The sequence below is a fragment of the Fusarium verticillioides genome, chromosome 7, assembly GCF_000149555.1.
Source record: "Fusarium verticillioides 7600 chromosome 7, whole genome shotgun sequence".
In the NCBI taxonomy this organism is placed as follows: domain Eukaryota; kingdom Fungi; phylum Ascomycota; class Sordariomycetes; order Hypocreales; family Nectriaceae; genus Fusarium; species Fusarium verticillioides.
Genome location: NC_031681.1, coordinates 2,967,841 through 2,992,847, shown reverse-complemented (window position 1 = coordinate 2,992,847; position 25,007 = coordinate 2,967,841). Strand labels below are relative to the sequence as shown.

The following is a 25,007-nucleotide window of genomic DNA, read 5'->3' as shown; positions in this document are numbered from 1 at the left end:
TGGCCAGATAAGAAAGACTTCATTCATGGAAGCAAAAAGACTCCTCAGTGCTTTTGCAGCAGTCATTCCGCGTCAAGTATTATACAAAGTGTTTAACATCTGCCGCGGACCTTCTTGGGATTGGCGTAGCACTTCCCCTCTCCATCTGCGCAGTCGTAGCCCTGCTCGGCGATCTTTCTGCAGGCATCCTCCCACTGATCACCAGCGATCTTGTCTCCGGTAGTAGCTTGAGTACACTGCTCAAGTCAGTATAGATCCTATTCACCAAATAGATCTCCACTTACACGACCAGATATCTCATTGTAGGCAGCACTTCCCCACTGCACAGTCCGTTAGCCCATATGGCATTATTTAGGGAGTCTGGCTTCAATTACTAACCTCGTAGTCTTGATCGTTGTACTCTTTGCAGGCAGCGGCAGTCAATCGCCAGTTGTAACTGTCTCCATTATGGCAGGCACAGTTATCGTGAAGCTTCGCCGTTCTTTATTATTGTTAGGCACCGTATCTCGACAATCGGATTGTTGGACTTACACGGCAGTGGCGAGCAGGAAAGCGCTGAAGATCTTGGCAAACATGACGAAGTATGCTATTATTTGAAAAAGGTGATATTATTAATTAATCGCAATCGCAAATAACTGGATTTATAAAATGAGTGACTGGTGGCAAAAGAGTGTCAAAGGCCTGAAATTGGTAAAGACTGTTGGTGATGGATGACAAGGCATCGACTGCCAACGGACGTGCAGACACTTATAACACCCTATCTCAGGGACCGTACGTCTATCTCTTCAGCTGAACGGATTTGTCCGAGCTTTTCCCATCAATGCAACGTCACTAATATCCAGTACCGGTACTTTTACGAATGTTATGCTAACCTGAAACAATACCAAGAGCTCCCCAAAAGATCAACGACAACACCCAACATCCGACGAACCATAACGACATTCCCGCGGGCAAGTATTCCAGAAGCTTGCTTGTCATCATCGGCAGTTCCGGTGAATATAGGGATGAAACATGCCATAAACTCTATTTCCCACCGTCGGTGCGAGAAATAGGAGAAGTTCATGACGCAGCCGAGCATTTGAAACTTCGGGATACAATGTTCCGTGTGGAGAACCCGCCCTACTGGGCCAGAGTTACATTCTTCGCGTGCATTGATTATAGGGTCCTTGTGTCATATGTGAATTTACGCATTGCCTTTTTGAGTCATGAAGGGGAGTTGAGATGAACTGGGTCCGTAATAGATGGAGATGGATGGGTTAAAAGATCAGTGCGCCCCAGCTTACAGAGACTAGCATAGCATCGCGCTTCATCGTTCATTCGTTTGTGCATTCATTCGCTCTTTACGGTCTTTACCAAGTCACTCATTCATTCCATCGTTTTGCTTTGGCTGTGTTACTTAATACTCGCACTTAATCACAACACTCAAATCCCCACCATGATCCCCTCCACGCTCCTCGCACTCATCAGCCTTGTCTCGGTCACCCAAGCCGCAGCCGCCCCGAAGATCCTTTCCTCCGACGATGTCATCGTTCTCAAAACCGACGGCACTTCCCAAATCATGAAAGCCGCTGACCTCGAACGTCTCGAGACTGCCCCCGCAATCACCACCAAAACCCCCACCAAGCGCAACATCAACCGTCGTGGCTGCGAAAGCACCGAAGTCCAAGTCCTATCCGAGAAAGAATTCCTCAACTGGGACGTCGCCATGTCCCCCGTCATAAGCAGCCTCGACGGCTCCAAAGCCACCGTCAGCGTGACCTCTGGCTTTACCATTGCCAACTCTCTCTCAGTGGGCGCTAGCTTCAGCATTTCTCTCATCGAGAGCATTCTCAGTACGTCGCTGAGCATCGACTACAGTGAGACTTGGACTTCAAGCCAGCAGCAGTCACTTTCGTTCCAAGTTCCCGAGAATCATCATGGTCTTATTGTTAGTCAGCCTTATGTCCGACGTGTTCAGGGAAATGTTCTGGATGGATGCGGTGATGACATTGAGAAGACGGAGTTCACGTCGGATTCGTATGAGAGTCAGACTTATGGAAACCTGGAGTGGGTTAAGGGTATTATTCGTCTCTGCAGTAGCGAAACTTATCCTATCCCCTTCTGCAACGGTGAGGGCGAGCACAAATAAGACTCATGCTTGGAGGTTGGGTCAGGTTTGTGCAGGGCGGTAAAGCGCCTCTCGCAATGATCTAGTTCAGTTGACATAATAATTCACAGAATTGATTCCGTTCAAGACAACTCTAAACTTGAGGTTTTCTATTAAACTTAAATCATTTGTAACAAATGTGATGCATCTAATCCTCCCTGTTGAAAAGACTGAGATCCAATGGAAGTCTTTCACCCATCCAGATCGCCCTCTCCAAATGATCCCTCTTCATCGAGGCCCAGCGATTCACGCCCTTATCAGGAATAACATTAGGATGCACGAGCGCCGACAGAGGGCCCCTCCAGATAGCAAGCCACGCGACGAATGCCCCAAACTGAGCGGGTGTGAAGACGTTGACTTCAAACATGGCAATTGGATGAGGTCCAATCGGCCCCTCCCAGAATTTATAGATTCGGAGTTCGGGAACTAAAGTGACTTGCGTTAGCTACAGTCTAAGCAATTCATTCAATCAACTCACATTCTCTTCGGATGCGTTCCCATAGTTCCCTGGCGTACTTGGTCTGCGTTTCGTTTGTTTGGAGGTAGTAGATGTGAATGTCACTGATACCTGTCAGCTTGTCACGTACCCTCCCAGAATTGATCTGACTTACAAGCCACCTTGTCGGCCATTGTCCAAAGGTTCGATGAACCTGTCGTATGCTTCACTAAGCTTTTCAGCCGGAGGGTTTACATAGCTCTTCCCATCCGCCGCCTTCTCGTCTGGCAATGGTGGGGCGTTCTCATATCCGGTTAAGGGAGAGGGATATTTGAAGACTGAGGCGTCGCCCATGACTGTAACTAATCAAGATAAGATGAAAAGGTTTTGAATTGATAAGCAGCTAGTAATTGACAAGGTTTTTACGATGTTACTGTGAAGCGAAAGTCTCTTTGTTCTTGGGAGCCAGATGCGGGGGATTTATTTAAAGGCAGTTGTTAGTTGCGTGACTGCTGGTATTAATAAGCTGCGTGAGTCAGCAGCTGGAGCACAAGCGGGATCGCCCGACGCGCGCGCTAATTACCCTACACTTTTGCGTTTTCAGGAGAACCATTTGGAACGAACAACGAATCACTCAAAAAGTATGGATGACGGCTGTTCTAGAAATAACTTTGAACCGTTAATTATGTTTTATGACTTGATGCCATCTTGGGATATGCAGCTTGACAACCTTTTGGCAAACGCCTAGCTATAGAGTCTGTTCATTTCATGCTTCGAGTATTTCGATTAACTCACTACACGATCGGACGTTACCTAAAACTCGCGGAACAAATCTAACCTCAACGGAACTAACCTAAAGACCCGTGTCCTACTCTGAACTTAACGTTTCAACAGTATCTAATTACTGTCCTCCTGATTTCGACATGACATCATGGCAAGATTCACGATTCAGAGCTTCATGAACAGCGGGCTGGAATGGACAAGCATGCAGTAATCATACCGAGCTATTAGTGACTATATACCATTAAACGAGGCCGTGATGATGGTCAAAGAAACAACAATCAAGTCGAATTGCTGATATATCAACGGCATACCTGACAAGAGTCTTCTCCATTCAAGTATATCCACTCCGTTGATGATAAAAAACTATATACAGGAAATTTAGACAACACGCTTACGGGCAAAATGGCAATCATTGCACTTTCCTCACATTCCCACCAAAGCTCAAGGTGTCGGAGCAGCAACCTCCGCCTGGTCAATAATCAGATCAACAGGCGTCTGATTGACACCCGTAAACCCATCACCAACAATATACACCATCCCGACATCACCCTCCATACTAAAATGACTCAACGTAGCCGTCGTCGCAGCACAAGTCTGCACACCACCACCTAGCTGGACACACCTCACCCTCGGAACGCTGCACTGGAGGGCAGATCCTTCAGTAGGGCCCTGGCAGGTCAGAAACACGACACCCTTGCTGAGATCCTCATTGGCGCTGTTACATGGGGAGAGGTAGGCCTTGTCCGCGTCGCTGTTCTGGAACGTTGCACAGAGGGACACGGTGCCGGATTTGATCTGGCCTGTGGTGGCATCGAAATTGTAGTGCTGCGCGGGGAGGGTGATGCCTGAGCCGAGGTAGAGGAGACCACCGACGAGGTTGTCGGATTTGAGGTTGCGGTTTGCTGCGGGGCCGGAGCCGGCGATGATGGCGAAGGTGGTGATAACGGGAGGGGCGTCGGATGTTGTGGTTGTTGCGTCGGCGGTGGTTGTATCGGCTGTGGTCTCGGTGGACGAGAAATCGGTTATAGCAGCGGAAGTCTCTGTTGTGAAGAGTGTTGTTGAATCGGCAGACGTGGCGGTCAAAGCAGTGGTTGAGTCCGCAGCAGTTGTCGCAGTATCAGTGACCAAAGACTCGGTCGAAGTTGACGTCTCAGTGACAGCGGATTCAACAGAGGTAGACACAGTGGGTACAACGACACTTGACGTCAAAGTTGCAGAGGTGACGACTGAAGCTGTTCAACTCTCTGGTCAGCGGATCCTCCCTGTCAAATTCGTGATACAACCATACCCGATGTCAGCGGCTTGCATGGGCTGGCAGCCGCGCCAATGAGGCCAATGGCCAGCGACAGAAATGCACAAGTGCGCATAGCTATTAGCGAAAGACTAAAGTTGGAATTGAGATTTAAGAGAAAGCTGAATTCAAAGGGAATACGGAGTACGCAAGCGGGCGCTGCTACGTCTTTATGGCGTCGGGCTTGGTGCTAGCGCGATGTTATTCAGTGAACTATCGACCTCAGCTGCACGCTAATACGCTTAGTTTAGGGGCTACCAAGGGGAAATACAGGGGAAAATCAATAGTCTGTCTTTAGCTTCATCTGAGTCTGCGGTTTACGAGCATCTAATTTTATTATTTTATAACCCGACGGATATACATGCATGAGATCGAACTTGATTAGTCGAACTGGGATATGATATCTGAGAACTCCTAAGGTTTAGATTATTAGAGTTCACGACTGAGACTAGGTAGTATTATAAATTCAACGTATTGTAAGGCTGAGATCATGTGATATCTACTTATCACGCAACACTAGGCTGATACAAGTAAGACTATATCCAACTTTGCTTAAAATCATACTCCTGTATTTATTTAAGAATAGCCTAAGCTTACTTCTTATTCCTTTTACTGTGATTATCCTCTAATAACAGACATGGTATCTTCTAAAGGCGCTGTCTAATGATTCAGTCATCTCGAGTTACTATCCAGACGAGTTTTTAGACACGTCGGTATTCAGCTTCCGTCGAACACAAAAGGCAGGGCGAAAAGGTCCCCGAGGCCCAAATACCAGCGATGCATTCGCTTCCGCCTCATGTCGCGGCTGAAACCAGAGGCCCTGCTATGATGGCAGTCATGTATTCATTCACAGCCCTGTCATCCCTCGCTGTCGTAGGCAGGGTCCTTTCGAGATATAAAAAGCTCGGTCGCTTAGCTATCGATGACTACGTTATAATCCTGTCTCTTGTTGGTCTCCTACTCTATTCTCTATAACGCCTTCTCACCAGCTCTTCCTGCCACCGGCGATAACAGCTGACATGTCTAGGGATTTGTGTTCGCCTACGTAGCTTGCTGGACTGCCGCCATCCTCGCCGGTAGTGGCCGCCACCAGGCGGCTCTGACCGTCGACGAATTCGACCGTTCTGTCTTCTTCCTGATGATCGGCCTGATCCCAGGAGTGCTGTCGCTCGCGCTGCCCAAGTTCGCTGTCGTCAATCTGCTGGTCAAGATCCTCTTCCCATCACCACGGCACGTTCAGTTGCTTTGGGGCCTCGCAATCGCAAACCTTGTCCTTATGCTCGGTGCCTTCGGCGTCCGATTCTCAGAGTGCGACCCACCAGAGGCTCAATTCACTCTACATGCCCCTGCCAAGTGCCGTAGCTCGACTGCCATAGTCGTCTATTCTGTTATTGTCGGATGTGAGTAGACCCTAATCCTCGTGTATGAAGTAAGAGGCTTCCGGTATACTAATGATGAATCGATGAACGGCAGCATTCTCCGCCGTGGTAGACTTCTACCTTGCTCTATACCCAGCGGTAGTGCTGTGGTCGTTACAAATGCACCTGAAAAAGAAATTGGCCCTTAGTGTGGCCCTTGGCTTTGGTGTCTGGTTAGTATTGCTGAGTGCTACTCGTGTGTTAAAACTTGACTCTGACTAATATCTTCCCCTAGTGCTGGCTGTGCTGCTATACGCAAAGTCATGGCGGTTCCAGGTATGGGAGACGGCAGAGACTATACTTGTAAGCCCCTACCATCCGCACAACATAGATACCTTTACTGACAGAACTTTGCATTGCCAGATGCTTCAGGGAGTCTTGTGATCTGGATAAGGTTTGTGGTCTCCCTTGCGCCATCCAACATGTTTCCATTAACTTATTCTTAGTGTCGAAACAAACTCTGTCATAATAGCCGCGTGCATCCCAATGCTGCTGCCCTTACTTGAACTATTATTTGGAAAGAAGTTCTTGTCAGCGCCACCCTTAGCGTCTTTGAGTCGACTAAGTGTTGAAAAGCCTAGAAGAAGGGGAAGAAGTCTCAGCGGAACCGACAGCACAGCCGAGACGGAGAGGCGGGGAACAAGAGACGAGGTGGAGGAACGTATGGGGGCCGTCCTACTCCTCAAGGAACCGGGCCCAGATGAAGAAGGCGGCCAGAGCCAGAGGGCAGACAATATTCCTCGACGTAGGCTACAGCATACCTAGGGTGCTATCATTCCAGCAATCAGTATCGCACAGAACTTCGGATCATACCTGGCTGCAACAACTATACGGCCTCTTTATCTAGAAAGGTCTCGTATGTCCGTTGGGATCTCAGCGATATGGTTTCTGAGAAGCTTACGGAGGACCGGGTTTAAATGAACGAAGAGGCATTATCCGTAAATGTCTTGTCAAATACAACAGAAAAGCTGGGACCAATAGTCATTTCTCAATTGAATCCTTTTTACAAAATTGAATCACCTGAAGAGTCTTTTTCAGCAAATTGTTACCTCGAACCAGCCTTTTTGGAAAATTATAACTTCGCGTGGCCCGAGGCCTCAAGTTATGGCTTAGCCAGAGGAGAGCTTCTAGTAGACCATGTTATGTATGCGTATATATAGCGAGCGAACGACCAAAGTTGGGATGATACACTGAGGGAGAAAAATCAGGAGTAATACGTGAAGGGGGGCTGCAACGTCTTTATAGCGTTGGGGTTTGGCGCTCAGCGCGCTGTTACAGCTTGTGATCTGATCGGTATGAAGGCAGCCGTAGTTCCTCTCAACTCCCTTGTTCAAGTAAACCCACAACGCCAGCTCGGGTAATATTCTTCTGCAAGTATAAAGGCACAGAGCCGCGCCAACCTTTAAAGAACCAGCTTTTTGGGGCGTTACTGAGTATACTCGCCCAGAAGTAACACTGCAGCCACGCGACAGGCTCGCCGAGTCTGACGCTATCTATGAAGCCATCAGTTAAAGAGGCCGGCCACTGGATTATATGCGCCCAAGTTCGCGGGTGGCACTGTGTTTCCATTATCCATTTTTTCAGAGACGATATACTTTGCTGGTGCTGTGTTCCCAGCTGGTTACTGTCGACGCACAGGGTAACGATTGCTCTATCAAGCTCCTGTATACACTCTTCCGCTGCAATCTTAGCCCATGGGTTCTCGAGCACAAATACATCACGCAGACGCTCCCTCACTTGCTGTCGCTGTATGAAATCTGCTGCTATCGACTCGACGAGCTTCGCTGAGGTCCGCAGAGTCGTGAGCACATTCACCAAAGATTGAGGCGTCTGGTCTATGACGAAGCCTCTGATCTCCAAGATGATAATCGCCATTGTGAACATGACGGTCGGGATCCAGCTTGGATTGCCCACCGAAGCCACATGACTCCGAAAATCATTCGTCGCGGCTATGTGATGCAGATATCCATCTATGTAATCGTCCCTCCGAACGGATGGTGTCATGGCGCGTGAGCGAAGTATAGCGAGTGCACGGAAAGCGTGCTTCAGGAAAGAATGCTTCTGGACGTGTGCTGCGAGAATTGGGTCCCACGAGTCCATCAGCTCGTTATTCTCGATGAGGCATAGCAGCTTCCCCACGCTATAAAGATGCGTCAGGTCACTTGAAGCAGTTGGGCACTGATATCTGTCGGAGTGTACCACAATTGTGCAGCTTGTGTTCTCTGTCCTAGGCCGTTGTTGCTGAAAGTCGCAGACAATCCCCCTGCTGCTACACTTATCACAACCAGCTTGTTTCAGATCACACTAAAAGTACCCATCATTAGTATGCAATTGCACTTCCAAGCGCTACACTGCCAGTATTTACCTTGATATGGCGCTTCTTGCATTGAGTGCAACCAAGTCTGGACTTTGGATGCCAGTTGCGTGAAGGCATGACGCGTGATGTTTAGGGGTTAATTGGAATTGACTGCCAGTGAAGAGGAGTGTTGCACATGTTAAACGTCGAAAATCGCCACGTCGATACAGAATAAATGTTATCCATATGTATGTATGCTTTGTCGGATGGGTCGGAGAATGCAGGGTGCAGATCATACTTGCCAAGCTAGGCCAAAGTTGGTCAAGTGTACGAGCGTGGATGGGGTAGGGACAGGCATGTAGTTGGTGAGGTTGTGTCAATGGAGTATTCGTAGGGAATAGTGTGCGCTGTTGGCCTACGTGGAACTGTATACGTTACTTTATCAGGCATGGCTAGTGTGCTGCCCTGACGGAATTTATCTTACTGCTCATCGCGATGTAATGGCAGAGGCTGAGTCGAACAAGGGCTCGTTGGTGGTTTAGCGCCCTGACCCTGCAATGGAGCTGAGCCACATTCACCCCCAGCCCTGCGCGTCACAGCCGACAGATTCGTACACTAGACCCAGAATGCAGATAACGAAAACACGGTCTAATCGGTCATACTCTATATGCTAAGCAACAAGAAGATCACTACCACTTACAGACAGAAAACGGAATGATGTACGTGATAGATCCTGACTCGTCATCGTACACGGCAAGGAGATATAATCATGCTCAAAGAAATCGAGATATGACGGCTTTCTTACAATGCCTTTCTAAGGGCAGCTCTAACAACTAAAGCGGTTCAGCTTCGCATGCGATCACAGACATGTATATATAAAGGTCTGAGTCGCCGTGTAGCTAGCATCAAGTCAACCATCAACCTCAACAATTTTCACATCTCCACGAATATCTACATTGTATCCCCCTTACTTTCATATCACGCCCTTGGACTACAAGCCTTTCGCTTGCACGACAAGATAGCAAACAAGATGAAGCATACCACTCTCCACGCCGTATGCACTCTCTCCCTTTCTGTTCTGGTCACAGCTTGTCCCCTTCATGTGGTGCACGATACGAACGAACCATTAAACAACCAAAGACGTTCCGCTCAGCATGACACCGCGCGAACGGCAATCGAGCATGTTCGCGTGTTCAATGGGATTCGCTTCGAAGAGCCTCAGACCGTCTGTATCGATGGTGGTTGGATTGTCGACATCGGCACTTGCAGCGACCCTACTCTAAGGGTAAATGGAGCAGGGAAGTTCCTCGTCCCTGGTCTAATCGATAGCCATCTTCATTTGTCAGGCGTACAGTCGCTCGAAGAATTCACCTCGTATGGCTGCACGACTGCTATGCATATGAATTGCGGCAACTACACCCAATGCCATATCAACGCTGACCAGCCCGGGCTAGCGTCTTTCAAATTCGCTTCAATGTCTGCAGTCGGCTACGGCAGTCCACACTCGAAAACCCAACCCCGGCCTAATAGCACACTCATATTTCCCGACACGGACGTTGGGAGATTCGCGCAGGACGGGTTCAACAACGGGAGCGACTACTCCAAGATCACGGCGGAAATCAGCGGTCCATCCCTCGAGCAGCAGATTCAAATGATCAATGTTGCGCGCCATCAGTACAACAAGCAGAGTATGACCCACGCTGCGGATATCATGGCGTATTCTCAGGCTGTCGCGTCAAACACGGATGGTATCCATAATCCAACACGTCCCTGACGACGGAATTCTTAGCAACAGCACAATCAAGAGGATTCTCCAGCAGAAGCAATTCGTAACGCCGACGCTGAACGTTTTCGAGTTTGCCTACAGAAGCAAGACTCTGCAAAAGTACTTTAGCGTCACGCCTGGCAGCAATCGGACTATTCAGCACGCCGAGACCAACGCTAAGCTTTTATACCAGCACGGGGTTCCGCTGATTGCCGGCACCGACTCTGTCGGTCAACTGGCTGTGGGCGATGAATCAGCCTTGGTTCCCTGGGGCCTCAGCTTGCACTTTGAACTGCAAAACTTTGTCAGCGTTCTCGGCATGTCGCCAGCCGAAGCCATAAATTCTGCAACCAGAGACGCTGCCAAGTGGCATAGGATGGCAGATCGCGGTTCTATCGAGGTGGAGAAGAGAGCTGATCTGGTCTTGCTGAACAAGGATCCTCTGGCTAATATCGCGAATACGCTCAGCATCGACAGGATCTGGGCCTTTGGCGTACCTGTTGCACTCGTTGCGCAAACAACTAACTCAAGTATGAAGAATCCTGCATTTACTCCTGTCAAAGTAGAGTAGCTCCGTTACAAAGCTATTATAGCAAGAGACGGAAGGAGGGTTACTACGGTCTTCAGATAGCATTTCGGTATTCGTGTGTTTGAGCAATGGTATCGATGTCTAAGTTGTGGGCTAGAAGTGTTATTTGCAGTTGAGGCTTGTGGCTGAGAGCTTATTCCAGCAGAGAGAACCTAGTGTGTTTGAGCAAGTAAATACATATTGGGAAATAGTAGCTTCTTTCCCGCCTGCAAATTCGGCCTCGCTATAAATAGACCGGTTCTGTGTCGTGTTAGTCTATATGCTGTAGCAAGGGACAAAAGAAATAAACAAACTTGTTAAGATTAGAAGAAAACGAATGCCGATTACCTATATTGAGCAAAGTACGCGAGTCCTCGTTCAGCTTCTATTGAGCTTGGTTACCCATAGCAAAGAATCGAAAGTTTTAACGGTCTGTCAGTGGCGTCACCTTACGATACGGTTTACGAGTATCCGGTTTCCTTGTGCATGGTTGGCAATTGGGACGTATAAAAATGTATCTAGTCCCAGTTTAGTACTTTGGGGTCAGATAGAGGGACTTGGAAATACGTCAAGCATCTTGTTCCTCACTCGAGTATTTGTTATTAATAGACTATGCGACCTTGCCAGCCACGTTCGCCGTTTGATATTACCTACCTGCTTTCTAGTAACCAAGGATTAAGTTAACTCAGTTAGTAAGACCCGAACTTAGCATGAGATGAATTGCATTTGCTTTAATCCGTAAACGTCTGCACCTCTACATTTCATGCCAAGTTTTTGAATCCGCGACTCTGCTTTTGGAAAGTGTAGTCAAGTCCAAAGCGAGGCTGACTTTTGTATAAGTCGGACTTAACAATTTAAAAATCAGTCGGGGAAGGTCTGCTTCAAAAACATCTCATGTACTTTATTCGTAAAAGGTCTGCATCATGGCCTAGATATAACCCTGTCCAAATCGATGCCCCAATCTTGAGCTTCTAGCCTGGTGATCAGATTTGTGACCTCCTTGTGGACATGAGTGGATAAGACGGTAGAACCTTCGGCCTCATGCTGACCGACTCCAAGAACCGAGAACGACAAAATTGCTAAAATACGGGGTATTGTTCCTGCTAGTGGCGCAGTCCTGATCTTCCAATCCTCCGCGCTCATCATTGAATCCATCGTTAAACGAATCCTCTCAGCAGTCCTTTCGAAACTAACACCCTGAAAAGTCCAAATAGATGCACATTGAAGATCTATCTTTATCAAGTATCTCATCATTAAATTCGAGCTTCTTTTTGGTGTTTTATAACCCCGGGCGGACCAGTTCTGCTCTACTGGATCTTCATAATTTCTACAAAATTCGATCACCTGATCGACTCCGTCTTTGACCTGGGTGAGAGCATGAACTCTTCTCTCTTCGATTGCATCTGAAACATCGTTGGTTGTTAGAACACCTTCAAGAGCATAAACAGGGTCCCTTTTACGTACCGATGATTGACTCAGGTATCTCAACACCATGTCTGTCATGTTCTGGGCCAATGCGACCTGTTGCCTGCTGAGCTACAATAGCAGATAGCTTCCGGAACTCAGTAGGCATGTGGAACCTCCATAGAATCCAGAGCCATGCTATTGCATCCTCGTCGAAAGATGTGGACATGTTGGGCAATAAAGCATCAGCCCAGATCCACGCTTGAGGGAGATAAAACTCTCTCTCTATGGGCTTTTGTTTATCGACCACCTTGATATAGCCGACGAGGACGTCAAGTTCGATCCGATCCGGGACATCAGAGCCGTTAGGCATTCTGGTCATGACTGCTTGCAATAAGTCCAGTGCACGCTCATCATAATCATGGTCGTCGTGACCGCGGTCGTGGTCCTTGCCGATCGTAGAATATACAGAATTAGACTCTTCATATGAAGCACCGTCGTCCGTTGACGTAACTGCTTCCTCTTCAACAACATCCTCATCTAACCAAGCTTTCAGAGTGACTGGTCGCACGCAGCATGCCTCTGACGATACAGCACCCTTCTTACCCATTGTGTGTCGAACATCTGTTCTTCCTTCTGACACATTGTCGAAAACACTCCTATTGCAGCTTCTGGCTGCGTACAAATTCGCTCGTCTCCTTCATTTTAGTAGTGCACCCTAGGTCATGGACCGAAAGGTCATTGTATGGGAAAAGACCCTCTGAAGCATAGATATATCCATTACTTCCAATCTTACGTGCTCACAGGCGCCACGGCAAGGGTTCTGAAGAGCGAATATTTGACATGCCTGTAAGTCACAGACAACCCAAACGCAAAATGGGAGTGAAGTCGTAGTATCCGAGATGCGTCGGTATGTATCAATACCGTGTCCAACGAAGGCATAAGTTGGACGCTTGCAATCGATGGGGGTTGAGAAGGTCTCGTTGATGGGTTCCACATCCGATTCATCGGGAGAAGGCATATCAAGTGCCAAAAAGTCCTCAAGGCCATCTTCAGTGGGAGCGTCTTGGCCTTGTTGTGCATCAGGCAAGTTCTCCAAGATATAATCAAGCGTAAACATCGGGATAGTTTGATAGTCACCAATCCGTGCTTCAAAGGCAGCCCTATACATATCAGTATCGGTGCGGATACTAAATATATCGCCATCACGCCAGACAAAGTCGTATTCTCGGGTTTGCGGCTTTTCCCGGCGCACCACGATAAGTGGTTTGCTTAGGGATGAACGATCATCACCCTCGTCTGCCCCCTCGTCATTTGCGTCAGACTTATCAGCCCTTGCATCAGTTGCATCGGTGTCCTGTGTCCCTCCTTTCTTCTGGGCCATCTCATCCTGCTTTTCGAGTGTGAAGACTTGTGATTCAGTACCAGGTGACAGTTGCGCTTCTGTTTCCACAAGCTGGGTTACTGTCACAGTTCCGGAATCCAACAAGGCTTCGAAGGCATGATTGGTTTTATTCGTGAGTCGACCAAACCGTAATGCAGCTGCCTTTATCCTTTTGCCTCTAGATGCAGAAACCTTTCCGCAATTGAGCTTTAGCGGTATTTGGCTCAGTTTCCTATTCTTCTCAATCGATTTTAACCTGCCTGCCTGCTTTTTCATACTATCATGGATGTTTTTAAGCTCATCATGCATTCGTTGTTCCCTTTGAAGCGCCATGGTTAGTGAAACTGTTCAGTTGTGGTTTCGATGTAAGCTTACCCCGAGAAGAACTTATTTGTGAATAATAACTGCAACGCTAGCTGGAGGGTCGACTTGGCAGACTCGACGGCCTCTCTTAGAGATCCTATCTCTTGTTCATCCAAGATAAACATGTAGCTTTTCTTGATGATTCTGAGCCATTCGAAGAATTTATTCGCTGTAGTTGACCGATTTGTCGCAAGATCGTGCTGGTCTAAGATGTTAGTTGCCTGCTTGCGGACGATCTCCAGGTTGTCATTAACAAATGACACAAGATCTTTCGTTTCGCCTTCGTGGAGTTGAATCATAGGAATCGCCATTTGAGGCGTACTTTGAACCAGGTCTTTGATAACGATCTGGACCTGGAATCCATTAACGCTTCTGCTTTCGTGGTACGGCTACTGTATTGCTTACATGGGCTAGGCTTTCGAGGCCATCGCAGTATAGTTTCCAGGTACCTGGGGCAGTTTTGATTTGGTCATGCATTTTTTTTGCCTTGACAACTAGATCCCATATAGTGATAATAGCGGAAGCAGTCCCAAGTGCCTCAGCCATTGTGGAGATGAATTGGACCCAAAGGCTCGAAGACGTAGCACCAAGAAGAGTAGATTGGTCGAATGAGGTACAGTTAAGAAAGTGATGCCTATACTGATACGTTTGGGTGGAGCGCTATCTTATATCTGGAACGCGTGGCATTGTTCAGGCCTATGGTTCCTGGAGTGAACGCCTTACGGTTTTGGTTGGATTGAAATGACCAGGCAGACTTGTATCTCTCATGTTATGAATCTCGTACAAATGTGTATCGGAAACCAAGGCAACCAGTGTTGGGCTTACCTGCATATCAGTGTGCTGTAGGAGTGGAGCATGTGTGGCAGACTTGCAGTACAGGCCTTCGCCCATTGGTAGCTGCAAAACTCTATAGCGAAGGCAGATTGCAAGGCTTACATGAATTATGTATGCCGATTGTGATATATATCTAACACATTACTTGTCCCATTAAGTCAAGTTATGGAATTAAAAACCTGAAACCTCCTTGCCATAAGAAAAAGAAAAACAAGCATGCTTGGGATATTGAACTCGGCCTTCGGAGCTTTAAGACCAAAGGGCAAAAATCTATTGAAAGGCCTTTCCAGCGAATCATGGGAGAACTTGGAAAGGGTGCATTCAGCCTATTCGTGGCGCCCTGCATGAGCTGATCAGCAGACACGCCTTCAGGGAGGTCATTGGTCGATGGAAGGTGTGTGATACAAGCATTAGCTGTGTCTTTGATTGATTGGAATTAACAGTTACAAGAACACTACTGGCATACTAAGCCCCCAAATAATCACCAAAGGTCATTGGCCAACTTATATTGTCTGTTATCCATCGGTAGGGCGGTACACCCCAGCAATCACTGGAGCTAGATAATACCGCCTGGCCTAGCTGACAATTCTGGCTTCGGAGATTGTCACATACAATCCATGATTGCATCTAAAACACACCAGTAGACCTCGTCTAAGTACATTCTTTAATGCATAAGCTACAGTACGCAAGTAGAAAGAAAGCTGGTCTCGGGATATATAGCTAGCGATTATAATGCTACGACCAAATGATAAGCAGATTAAGGACAGGGAAGTACCAAGTTCTCTGTGCTGGTATAAGTTCTTAGCCACGGATCTGGGACTTCTATAATGGTTTCACAATGAGAGACAGTTCGTTGACATTTGCGTATTGCTGCTTGATTTGAGCGTATGTAATGTAGCGAAATTATGATTCGCAGAGATTGCCGTTAAGAGCTTATAATAAAAAGACCCATGACAGCAATGTCAAAACCCCAACTGCAAAGATAAGCGTAGCGCCAGAATCTTGCCTATCCTTCGGCTCGGCAACGGTACTGAGCTGTGCATCATCAAATAAAGTCTAATTATGCTATGATAAGGACTGTTGCGTCCCTCGCTTGTCATACACGTTTCATTTCCACCAACGCCTAAATGTCATATCCGAAAGACTATATCTTGAAAGTCTGGCTCGTTGCACTCTTTCCGCTCGCGCTGCGAGTATCATCCGGACTTAGTCGTTCATGGGAAACGCGAATGTGAGTTACCAGCTCGATCTCATCATCTCTCACGCCCCATTTAGCGTACTGCGATACAGGGGTCTCGGCATTCTGGCCTCTTCCGGTGATCTTGGTGTGAACGCCATAACCGCTGGGTTGGTTCGACGAGGAGCGATTTGTAGACGATTTCGATCGCATGATAAACCTTCGAAGGCCAGGGAGGCACACGACTATAACAGCGGTACTCATCTCGGCGAGAGACAAGGTATCTGTATACCAGGTTAGCCGAAGAACAGTATTAAGCAGGGATGCGATTGGAAAGACATACTGCCAGACTGGTCATCAAGCTCAAAATCAGTGGCATTATAGGCGATAAATCGGGATAGGCTGACTATCAACGTGATAGCACCTATAGAGAAAATGCCAATAAGGGCGATCTTTTGTTTTCGGTGGAGTTTTAGATGTTTGAGTAGAAAGAAGGGGTAGAAAAAGACTATCGGCAATCACGTTAGCTGAGTCGTTCTCAGTGAGTAGCAGAAATGAAACGTACTTAATAAATCCGTTGAGAAGTTGAGACCCCACTGAACACAAAACGAAGCATATGAGTTCCATGCTGACTTGAGCTGGTTTTCGATAGACCTGATATCAGTTAGTCAGATGATGAAACAAGTTGTGCAATTCGACTTTACCAATTGTCAGAAAACGGTAAACAAATAAGAGTGTTTACAAGCACTGATACAAGTAGAGCACAGCCAAGATAAACTGTGATTACAAGCAATACACGTCTTAGCGATCCTGAGATCCCAGGGATTAGTTTCCAATAAAACAAGATAATAGATATCTTGGGGAAATAAATCCCAGTATCAAAGAAGTACTCTGCGATTAATACTATCTGCACTTGGTTAGCTTTACAATCTCTCTCACCCAGCCGTGTAGTATCATACCTTTAAGTATTCTACTGAGTTAACTACAAGTTCAGAGCCAACTGCAGGATTATCGATAAGAATTCGAAGGGCAAGAGTTGAACAAATGAACCATCCTAGGCTGAAAACCCAACCGAGCCAAGCAAAAATGTCAGGCATGCTAAATAGACCATGCTTCATTAAAACATTCGCCCAGCATCGTAGGACTAGTACCACCAATGCTAAGATAAGCAGCACGGCTTGGATACCCTGAAGAGATCAGTTACACAAATCAGAAAAAAGAGGAAAAGGTAGAAAATTACAATAGAAGTGTTGGTATCCATTGAGACGCTCGCTCGGTGGAGCGATCCGAGTCTTTCGTTCTGCAGCAAGACTGAGAAGCAAACAAAAACAAGAAGCACATGGTTTGGCAGCAGAGGTTGGACAAAATGGATTGGGGGACATGCACTATATTTAACCATCAAGGTTTAACTTAAGATAAAAGTTACCAATCAATAATGGAGCGGGCTAAGCTAGTAGAGCGCTATCATCTCAGGCTCGGGAGTCGGGAGAGGAGGGGGCTCGAGCACTTGCACATAATGTGGCGAACAACGACAAAGTCCAGTTTCATAATCTTAGGCGCTGAAGATATTTACTGCTCTGGAAAATTCGAAATTTCACCTGGTGGGATAAGTCTCGAGAATGCATTTGCCCCCATCTCTAGCCGTAAAGAGGGACAAATGGCTTTGGAATCCACCGAGTATAACCTTAACCCGTGTAGACTTAATATAAAACACTACACCGTCCATAATAAATTAATTATAGTGTATTTTCGTGACACGATAGCGGCATGGGATTGGTGGGTTAAAAAATTGAACAGCATCCGGACTCCGTAATGAACAACAAAGCGCAATCACAGCCACGAAAAACTGTACCTGAGTCGAGACCAAGGTAGTGCGAATGTAGGATGACTTAGATTAGACCTCAACGAGTATAGAGTACGCGGGTTTTGCTAATCGCAATTGTTCCATGTAGATTCCAGTGGATCCGATGCGAGATCAACCTGAAAGACTAATTGGCGCGAGTCATGCCATCTTATCTTTAGTTAGCAGCGTCAGGGACCTACTTAGCTAGGCAATAACACCGATGAGCTAACGGACGCTACAGAACCAACAGCTTACAATATCTAAAATTTCAATAACCCCAGGGGAGAAAAGCCCGCCAGACTACGGCGAGAGATGCGGATGTTTTGCTTTATCTGATCAACAATCGTCTCCCTGGGCCAACATTCGGGCGGGGAGTTCCGCGGCTCCACCAGAAGTTGGGCGAACGAGGCTAGTGAATCATTGCAGCCTACGTATGTATGTTCGCCGCGGTACGGAGTCGAGCGAGTGATAGTTTAATTACTCTCGGGGTGAGTTCGTATAAGAACAAACTCCCTCCTTCTAGCTCCCTTGAATGCTGAATCCTGGACACTCTCGTCACCAAAAATCCGCCAACATGAAGCAATCACCAGCACAGCTTCTCACTGTCCTTACAGCTTTATTTACCGCCGCCGAGGCAGCACCTCGAGATAAAGGAACCTGCAAGAAAACCAAGGTTGCAATTCTCGGAGCTGGTGTCGCTGGTATCGCCGCAGCCCAGAATCTAACCCAAGCCAAAATCACCGACTTCCTTATCGTCGAGCACAATGACTATATTGGAGGTCGCCTGCGAAGTCAGCAATTCGGCCGGAATGCCAAAACCGGCAAGCCGTACACCATCGAGCTAGGTGCCAATTGGGTCGAAGGCATCGGATCGCTCGAGACGCACGAGAACCCCATCTGGAAACTGGCGCAGAAGCACGGGTTGAAGACGACTTATGCCGATTACGACGCCCTCTTGACGTTTGACCACGAGGGCGCCAAGAATTGGACCGACAAAATCGCCGAGCTAGATGAAGCCTTTGAGAATGCGTCGGGGGAGTCTGGTGAAATCTTGCTGGATAACCTGCAGGACTTGTCTGCTCGAGCTGGTCTCCGTACTGGAGGCTGGAGACCAGATAAGAACGATATGTATGCACAGGCAGCGGATTGGTGGGGATGGGACTTTGAGGCCGCCTGGACGCCTGATGAGAGCGGTCTTGTTTTTGGCGTCGCTGGAGATAACGCTACCTTTGGTTACTTCAGCGATGTCAGTAACCTAGTTATCGACCAGCGCGGTTATAACTATTTTCTGAAGCAGGAAGCCAAGACTTTCCTTAAGGAGAACGACCCACGGCTCCTCCTCAAGACAACCGTTGAGGGTATCGAGTATAACAAGAAAGGCGTCAAGGTTACGACCAAGGATGGTGGCTGTATCGAAGCCAGCTATGCTATCTGTACCTTTTCTCTTGGTGTATTGCAGAAGGACGTTGTTGAGTTCAAACCCAAGTTGCCTCATTGGAAACAGAGCGCTATCGATCAATTTGCGATGGGCACATACACTAAGATCTTCATGCAATTCAATGAGTCATTCTGGGATACCGATGCTCAGTATCAGCTCTATGCCGATCCAATCGAGCGTGGACGCTATCCTCTGTTTCAGCCGCTCAACGGCAAAGGTTTCCTCGAGGGGTCTAACATCATCTTTGCGACGGTCACCGGCGAACAGGCCTACCAAGTCGAGAGACAAACAGACGAGGAAACTGAGGCGCAAGTCGTCGAGGTTCTGCAGTCCATGTACCCTGACAAGAAGGTCCACAAACCTACAGCATTCACTTACCCTCGCTGGAGCACTGAACCGTAAGTTGATCAACAACCCTTAATGCGTCTCTAACTAACGTAACATGTCTAGGTGGGCGTACGGATCATATAGCAACTGGCCTGTAGGCATGACTCTTGAGAAGCATCAGAATATTCGTGCTAACGTGGAACGCCTCTGGTTTGCCGGCGAGGCTTGTTCAACTGAGTTCTTTGGTTTTGTCCATGGTGGCTATACCGAGGGACGTGAGATTGGTCATAGAATCGGAAGGATTATTAATGGAGAGGCCGGCGACGATGAATTTGATATGGAGAAGTATGAGGTTCTGCACGGAACCACTCATAAGGATGAGTATAACGATGAGAACGGATGGTTGTTTCCCTACGATGTTGACGGTGACAACTGATTACATCGCGACTCAGAGATTTACTGTACATATTTATAGACCCCCGTGCCTAGGATGATTCGGGCATATACACATACTTTCTAATAGATCATCTGTTACAATCCAGAGTACAACATTCCTCATCCCACCTTTTGCACAAGTGGATGGTAGACATGATTCAACCCCCCTGTGACACTCGCGGTGTAGAATTAATGTCAAAGACACTTTAGACCCCTTCCAGTAAAGAACTCTAAGAGGTAAATGTAGAAGTGACTGCGCTCTTGACAGCCGATACATGCATACGCCAAGATGGGAATAATGCTCTGTATATGATATACCAAATTCTTCCCATTGGACCACGCGTGATTACTCAAATATCGCCGATAATCTCTGCGGGCTGCTTACTGAAGAGGCACCATCTCAACCAATCATGACACAATGATTGACTCGTTTGCATCCTGCCACTTAGATTTGAACACGGACGCTGACTTTACTGAGGAGTCAACTTGCTAGTGCTGACTGCGAATGATCATGCCCAATCTTCAGTTTCCACAGCCAAGATTCAGAAGTCTCACGAAACCTCTTTTGTTCTTGGCTCCTTGCGCTTCATTGCCTGTTTAAATTTGTGTGGACCAATCCATCAACACAATTTCAGCAACCATTCAATTCATGTTCACCAACTCTCTTCAAAATGCCGTTCTGCAAAGGAACATTCACCTTCGAAGGCGGCTGCAAATGCAAAGCCGTTCGCTATCGCGTGTTCGTTCCTCCGTGGCAATCACGCATCGCACTGCCATATAAATCACAAGAGGGAGATATCGAAGACAGACTACCCGTCTCCATCATCTGTCAATGCAACAATTGCCGTGAGGCGACGGGACAGATCGGAGCGCAATATGTTGTGCTCCACGCGTTGACATTCATGATTTCGTCGAGAAAGAAGACAGATAACCCGTCGACTATGACGTCGGGTCGCGAGGAGTCTGAATGGTTACATGGAAGGTTTGAGGACAATTTGGATCCTTCTTCTTGGCTGACTGGCTTTGCTTCTTCACCTGGGCGTCGTCGGTGGTTCTGCGCGCGCTGCGGTACACCTATCGCATACACTATAGATGAGGGGAAGGGCCCGGAAGGATGGCCTCCAATGGTTGATATCATTCTTGGCACGGTTGATCGACAATGGTTGGAAAGAGAGGATTTCAAACCTGAACATTCGCTATGGACGGCTTTAGGAGTTCCATGGGTTAGAGAACAACTTAGAGATGGTGCAGTTAGTATGGCAGAGCATCCACTGATTCATGTGGATAAGAAGATGGGTGATGATATCAGCTCCGTAGTAGATTGGCTGAGCTCTATGGGTGCGAGCGTTGAGATTACTATTCCTAAGTAAATGTATCTTCATTACTTCACCATCCGATAGACCATCGAATCTTTGCCTCTCTTTATTCAAGGATTGAAGTATAAGAACGAGACGGCGCAGATCTCGACAAGACTTGTTGTTATCCATATTCTGGTGACCTAGCGGAAGATCATCTCATGCAAACTTGAAACACCCTGTATTTCCCAGCCGATCCAACCACGTCTCAACATCAGAAGACACGCCCCGAGCAAACTCATCATCCACTGTTCCATCTTGCCAAGCATTACTAATAACCAATTCTCCACCTTTGGTAGAGATAACATTGAGAGTCAATGCTGCTCCGAAAGAAGGCGAACTCTGAGCGAACCTGGCACCATCGATACTCCATTTGCTCTTCCCATCATTGTTCACGGGAAGGCCGCCTTGGATGCCGCCTAGGTTGCTGACTTCAAACGCATGCTCTCGCGTTTTACTAAGCCCTTTGAAATATGACGGCCAGTCACCGATAAACTTAGCCAAGCCCACTGTATCATTCTTGGTACCCTGCCTCAACTTTGACAGCAATCCTTCTCTTATGGTTTTAGCAACGTCCCAAACGGCATCTTCGAGATTCGAATCTAAATCGGGGTTTGCTTTGGCATCGCTGAATTGCCGGCGGATCTTTGCAATAAGACCCTTTTCAAAGATAAAGGGCCAGTAGGCATAGCAGTTCATGATCGTCTTGTTGCAATCAATATCGGAATTTCCATCTTGGAATTGCCTGAAACAAATTGGTGTTCCACATGAGAATGCTCGAGCCTTGTCCTCAGAGAGTCTCGTCGCTATTGATACCATGAGGAGCGTGTTTAACAGTGCAGTCAAGGTCGTCTCATGCATTCGACAAGCGTCCAATACTGAGGGGAAAGCTTCCTTCGTCACCCGCATCCATGAAAGGCGAGTCTTTGCTGGCTCAGCGAAAATGGGCGCCCAAGTCGCTGCGTGAGGTTTACTCGACAATCCCGGAATAAACTCGCGGCTGAGTTCTGATATGATGTATCCTGGTGAGATAGGAAGATTGATTAATTGATCCATCGGAGGCGTATGGGGAGTAACAGGAACGTCGAAAGATCGGTTCTCCAGCGTGATATTCTTGGATTCAGGCGTATTAAGGCAGGCAAGAAAAGTATTGTGAAGTATTTTGCCACTCTTCCCATCACCTGCCGAATGATCCCATGCAAATACCACATCCATAAACTTGGTCCCAAGAGATCTAAGTATCGCCACCCTCCAGCAGGGCTGTCTCTCGATGTTGAGATATGGATTATTGACCTGCCATTCTAAAACATCATCAAGAGAATTCTCGGTGTCCTCAAAAGGCTCAGACCATGTTATATGGTTGTTAAAGTCAATGCGATCTAGGCGAACCCACAGCGGTGTTTTGGTATCATCATCGATCCGACCGACAGTAAAAGCCGGATGTTGAAGAATGGCACGCGCAAATGCAATCTCAATTACATGCTTAAATGAGTCTGTATCCAGGGCCAAAAGTGCTTCTGGTATAACGTAGCGGCAGGATAGAGCGCATCCGATATAGATTCTAAGTGAGTGTTGAGCGCTTTGAAAGCATTCACTGGTCGTTGTCAGATTTACTGTAAACACAAGTGAAAGGATGATACGAACTTGGGACTAAGCTTTCTCAAGATTCTTGCTTCCTCGTCTGGACTTCTTAGGCTTTTCCGTCCAAAGAAGCTGGCGATCATATTGGCGAGTGCTTCTCTGTTGCAGCTAACACAGAAATAGAACAGATGAGGTAAACAAGTCCAAGCGGGACAAGGCCATTATATATTAGTTTGTTGGAAAGCGTATTAGAAATGTGCTTGGGGACTTGTGCGAGGATGCGATGCTTATCCTGTCCAATCGGATCGAGCCGTTCTTTTCACTGGCGTGGTTTTTCGCTCCCCTTTTTATTAGTGCTGACGTATACTGGATCCTTCTTGCACAGGTCGGGATTCCGTATTATGATAGTCACTTACAACAAGATTTATTGGCTCCGAGGCATCTGTCTGTTAATTTCTATAGTAAATAGTAACAAACTGCAGTTAGTAAGTCTAGCAACGGAAAGCCTCACATCTTTTTATAGCTTTATGCTTTTTACTGGATTTCCTCAGGTGACCTGATGAAATGTTCTCACGAGGTCCAGGTCCCTTTGTCTGCATCCTTTCAGAAGCTAAGTTAGACCTGAAATTCCAAAATGCCAACATTGTGGCTTGATATTCTGCTTCAGCTGACCGCCCGTCAACTCATCAACCCCGCTCAACCTCCCTGTCCCAAGACGATATATTACGGAGGCTCAAGGAATGCCAAGGTTTTCTTATATCACGCCTCATAACAATGGCCGACCCAATATCCATTATCGGCCTAGTAGGGCAAATCTCAGACCTCATCCAACGAGCCTACAACTACGGCAAAGCTGTCCACGAAGCTCAATGTGACATGCGCAAGCTCTATACAGAGCTTCTCGGCCTCAAAGGTGTATTAGAGCAGCTAGAGAAACTAGACATGGCGTCAGCAGAACCACATATAGCCGATTTAAAACGCTCGAATGAATTTCGTAAGACTTTATCTTCGGCGTCGGAGCTTGTGGTTCGCCTTGTTGAGAATCTGAATAAGAAGCAGACTTCTTCTCGTCGAGTGAATGCATTCTTGTGGCCATGGGTGAAGGATGATGTGATAGCAGATATCCAGGATCTCGAACGTGTGAAGACTTGGTTTATCGTGGTGATGATGGCTGAGAGCTCGTAAGTCCTCCAGTATCTCTGACCCAAGGTTAAGTGTCTCTGATTAGACTAGGACGCAGATGGAAGTCTTGATGATTGAATCGCATGAGATTTTGAATATTGCTAGAGAAGGCCAGGCGAGGGGCAAGCTCAAAGATCAAGGTTTGCGATCAACCATGTTACAGCGTCGTATCGCTTACTTTTTGAACAGAAGAAAGGAGAGAAGCGATCAGGCAATGGATACAACCGTTCTGTCCTAAACAATTGCACGCAAAAGCCATTAAAAAGAGGATGGACGATACTGGATCTTGGTTCCTGGACGGTGACTTCAAAGCTTGGCTGGACGGTGGTGCAGGCTCCCCAAGAATCCTCTTGCTCCGCGGTAAATGTAAGTCGACAGTCCTTTATCTGCTCAAGCCTGCCATGTGACTAACACATACACATGTAGCTGGTTCCGGGAAAACGACATTGCAGTAAGCCGAATCACCGACTCCTTGTCTCTGGTGCTTAAAAGATACTAGTGCCGCTGCAGTCGACCAACACAAGTCCCAACAACAAGAAAGTCCTAATACCGGATTCGCGTTCTTCTACTGTTCATTTGACGATAGAGAGTCGCAACAACCTCTCAATATCATTTCGTCTATCTTATATCAGCTTTCTGAAAGGCATCCTGAAGCCCTAGAAAGTATCGATCAATTGCGCAAGTCCGGAGAAGTCTTGGGCGAGAGTGCCGTACTCAAACTAATCTCGGAACACTTATCACATTTTGACAAATTCTACATATCAGTTGACGCGATTAACGAGAGTTTTAGGTGCATTGAAGTATTTGAGATGCTTACACAAATCGTTACCGATAACCCAAACGTGCGTCTGTTTATGACAGCCATATCGAGCTGCTCACCCTGGCTAGAAGATCTGTAATGGCGGGCCTCAACGAGGAAGATTCAATGAATGCTGGAGCTGTCGCAGCCATGAGAGATGCGAGAAGTGCATCAAAATGGCT

The 25,007-nt window shown here is 47.2% G+C and overlaps 13 protein-coding genes across 14 annotated transcripts; 6 read left to right on the top strand and 7 right to left on the bottom strand.

The window, feature by feature from the left end:
• Positions 1–92: 92 nt before the first annotated feature.
• Positions 93–575, bottom strand: FVEG_11723 (hypothetical protein; the record flags this gene model as incomplete). The annotated part of the gene is made up of 4 exons (XM_018901044.1): positions 93–236; positions 285–320; positions 379–481; positions 532–575. 4 exons carry the CDS (start codon positions 573–575, stop codon positions 93–95), a joined length of 327 nt encoding a protein of 108 aa, XP_018759442.1.
• Positions 576–1,435: 860 nt separating this feature from the next.
• Positions 1,436–2,128, top strand: FVEG_11722 (hypothetical protein; the record flags this gene model as incomplete). Its single annotated transcript, XM_018901043.1, has 1 exon — positions 1,436–2,128. The coding sequence occupies one exon, from the start codon at positions 1,436–1,438 to the stop codon at positions 2,126–2,128; it is 693 nt and encodes a 230-aa protein (XP_018759441.1).
• A 67-nt stretch (positions 2,129–2,195) lies between these two features.
• FVEG_11721 (DOPA 4,5-dioxygenase) lies at positions 2,196–3,060 on the bottom strand. The gene is made up of 3 exons (XM_018901042.1): positions 2,758–3,060; positions 2,625–2,707; positions 2,196–2,572 (listed from the first exon to the last, which is right to left on the bottom strand). The coding sequence occupies exons 1-3, from the start codon at positions 2,934–2,936 to the stop codon at positions 2,295–2,297; spliced, it is 540 nt and encodes a 179-aa protein (XP_018759440.1). The 5' UTR covers positions 2,937–3,060; the 3' UTR covers positions 2,196–2,294.
• Positions 3,061–3,552: 492 nt separating this feature from the next.
• Positions 3,553–4,844, bottom strand: FVEG_11720 (hypothetical protein). Of its 2 annotated transcripts, none has more exons than XM_018901040.1 (2): positions 4,654–4,844; positions 3,553–4,597 (listed from the first exon to the last, which is right to left on the bottom strand). In XM_018901040.1, the coding sequence occupies exons 1-2, from the start codon at positions 4,730–4,732 to the stop codon at positions 3,807–3,809; spliced, it is 870 nt and encodes a 289-aa protein (XP_018759438.1). In that variant the 5' UTR covers positions 4,733–4,844; the 3' UTR covers positions 3,553–3,806. The 2 variants fall into 2 exon arrangements, with proteins under 2 accessions (XP_018759438.1, XP_018759439.1); XM_018901041.1 differs by having other exon boundaries at positions 3,554–4,591; positions 4,654–4,802.
• A 371-nt stretch (positions 4,845–5,215) lies between these two features.
• On the top strand, positions 5,216–7,073 carry FVEG_11719 (hypothetical protein). Its single transcript, XM_018901039.1, has 6 exons — positions 5,216–5,604; positions 5,684–6,056; positions 6,130–6,247; positions 6,310–6,377; positions 6,438–6,468; positions 6,521–7,073. The coding sequence occupies exons 1-6, from the start codon at positions 5,434–5,436 to the stop codon at positions 6,837–6,839; spliced, it is 1,080 nt and encodes a 359-aa protein (XP_018759437.1). The 5' UTR covers positions 5,216–5,433; the 3' UTR covers positions 6,840–7,073.
• A 505-nt stretch (positions 7,074–7,578) lies between these two features.
• Positions 7,579–8,555, bottom strand: FVEG_11718 (hypothetical protein; the record flags this gene model as incomplete). The annotated part of the gene is made up of 3 exons (XM_018901038.1): positions 8,440–8,555; positions 7,745–8,378; positions 7,579–7,691 (listed from the first exon to the last, which is right to left on the bottom strand). The coding sequence occupies exons 1-3, from the start codon at positions 8,506–8,508 to the stop codon at positions 7,579–7,581; spliced, it is 816 nt and encodes a 271-aa protein (XP_018759436.1). The 5' UTR covers positions 8,509–8,555.
• An 845-nt stretch (positions 8,556–9,400) lies between these two features.
• On the top strand, positions 9,401–10,706 carry FVEG_11717 (hypothetical protein; the record flags this gene model as incomplete). The annotated part of the gene is made up of 2 exons (XM_018901037.1): positions 9,401–10,104; positions 10,160–10,706. The coding sequence occupies 2 exons, from the start codon at positions 9,401–9,403 to the stop codon at positions 10,704–10,706; spliced, it is 1,251 nt and encodes a 416-aa protein (XP_018759435.1).
• A 1,453-nt stretch (positions 10,707–12,159) lies between these two features.
• Positions 12,160–14,400, bottom strand: FVEG_11716 (hypothetical protein; the record flags this gene model as incomplete). Its single annotated transcript, XM_018901036.1, has 4 exons — positions 12,160–12,782; positions 12,912–13,810; positions 13,867–14,207; positions 14,260–14,400. The coding sequence occupies 4 exons, from the start codon at positions 14,398–14,400 to the stop codon at positions 12,160–12,162; spliced, it is 2,004 nt and encodes a 667-aa protein (XP_018759434.1).
• A 1,150-nt stretch (positions 14,401–15,550) lies between these two features.
• On the bottom strand, positions 15,551–17,210 carry FVEG_11715 (hypothetical protein). Its single transcript, XM_018901035.1, has 6 exons — positions 17,106–17,210; positions 16,825–17,052; positions 16,570–16,772; positions 16,431–16,519; positions 16,209–16,373; positions 15,551–16,149 (listed from the first exon to the last, which is right to left on the bottom strand). The coding sequence occupies exons 1-6, from the start codon at positions 17,124–17,126 to the stop codon at positions 15,833–15,835; spliced, it is 1,023 nt and encodes a 340-aa protein (XP_018759433.1). The 5' UTR covers positions 17,127–17,210; the 3' UTR covers positions 15,551–15,832.
• A 1,007-nt stretch (positions 17,211–18,217) lies between these two features.
• Positions 18,218–20,014, top strand: FVEG_11714 (N1-acetylpolyamine oxidase). The gene is made up of 2 exons (XM_018901034.1): positions 18,218–19,544; positions 19,597–20,014. The coding sequence occupies exons 1-2, from the start codon at positions 18,241–18,243 to the stop codon at positions 19,907–19,909; spliced, it is 1,617 nt and encodes a 538-aa protein (XP_018759432.1). The 5' UTR covers positions 18,218–18,240; the 3' UTR covers positions 19,910–20,014.
• Positions 20,015–20,579: 565 nt separating this feature from the next.
• FVEG_17079 (hypothetical protein) lies at positions 20,580–21,278 on the top strand (the record flags this gene model as incomplete). Its single annotated transcript, XM_018906346.1, has 1 exon — positions 20,580–21,278. The coding sequence occupies one exon, from the start codon at positions 20,580–20,582 to the stop codon at positions 21,276–21,278; it is 699 nt and encodes a 232-aa protein (XP_018759431.1).
• Positions 21,279–21,283: 5 nt separating this feature from the next.
• On the bottom strand, positions 21,284–22,987 carry FVEG_11713 (hypothetical protein; the record flags this gene model as incomplete). The annotated part of the gene is made up of 2 exons (XM_018901033.1): positions 21,284–22,857; positions 22,908–22,987. 2 exons carry the CDS (start codon positions 22,985–22,987, stop codon positions 21,423–21,425), a joined length of 1,515 nt encoding a protein of 504 aa, XP_018759430.1. The 3' UTR covers positions 21,284–21,422.
• A 631-nt stretch (positions 22,988–23,618) lies between these two features.
• On the top strand, positions 23,619–24,925 carry FVEG_11712 (hypothetical protein; the record flags this gene model as incomplete). The annotated part of the gene is made up of 5 exons (XM_018901032.1): positions 23,619–24,025; positions 24,078–24,166; positions 24,219–24,392; positions 24,453–24,477; positions 24,526–24,925. 5 exons carry the CDS (start codon positions 23,619–23,621, stop codon positions 24,923–24,925), a joined length of 1,095 nt encoding a protein of 364 aa, XP_018759429.1.
• Between the last annotated feature and the right edge of the window lie 82 nt (positions 24,926–25,007).

Coding starts and splice junctions, on each gene's coding strand:
- FVEG_11721 (XM_018901042.1), bottom strand. CDS start 2,936: ATGGGCGACGCCTCAGTCTTCAAATATCCCTCTCCCTTAACCGGATAT. Junction 2,708..2,757: donor AATGGCCGACAAGGTGGCTT/GTAAGTCAGATC, acceptor GACAGGTATCAG/TGACATTCACATCTACTACC. Junction 2,573..2,624: donor GGAACGCATCCGAAGAGAAT/GTGAGTTGATTG, acceptor AAGTCACTTTAG/TTCCCGAACTCCGAATCTAT.
- FVEG_11720 (XM_018901040.1), bottom strand. CDS start 4,732: ATGCGCACTTGTGCATTTCTGTCGCTGGCCATTGGCCTCATTGGCGCG. Junction 4,598..4,653: donor ATGCAAGCCGCTGACATCGG/GTATGGTTGTAT, acceptor AGAGTTGAACAG/CTTCAGTCGTCACCTCTGCA.
- FVEG_11719 (XM_018901039.1), top strand. CDS start 5,434: ATGCATTCGCTTCCGCCTCATGTCGCGGCTGAAACCAGAGGCCCTGCT. Junction 5,605..5,683: donor ACGTTATAATCCTGTCTCTT/GTTGGTCTCCTA, acceptor TGACATGTCTAG/GGATTTGTGTTCGCCTACGT. Junction 6,378..6,437: donor AGACGGCAGAGACTATACTT/GTAAGCCCCTAC, acceptor TTGCATTGCCAG/ATGCTTCAGGGAGTCTTGTG.
- FVEG_11715 (XM_018901035.1), bottom strand. CDS start 17,126: ATGGATACCAACACTTCTATT. Junction 16,773..16,824: donor ACTCAGTAGAATACTTAAAG/GTATGATACTAC, acceptor AACCAAGTGCAG/ATAGTATTAATCGCAGAGTA. Junction 16,520..16,569: donor TTACCGTTTTCTGACAATTG/GTAAAGTCGAAT, acceptor AACTGATATCAG/GTCTATCGAAAACCAGCTCA.
- FVEG_11714 (XM_018901034.1), top strand. CDS start 18,241: ATGCTGAATCCTGGACACTCTCGTCACCAAAAATCCGCCAACATGAAG. Junction 19,545..19,596: donor CCTCGCTGGAGCACTGAACC/GTAAGTTGATCA, acceptor TAACATGTCTAG/GTGGGCGTACGGATCATATA.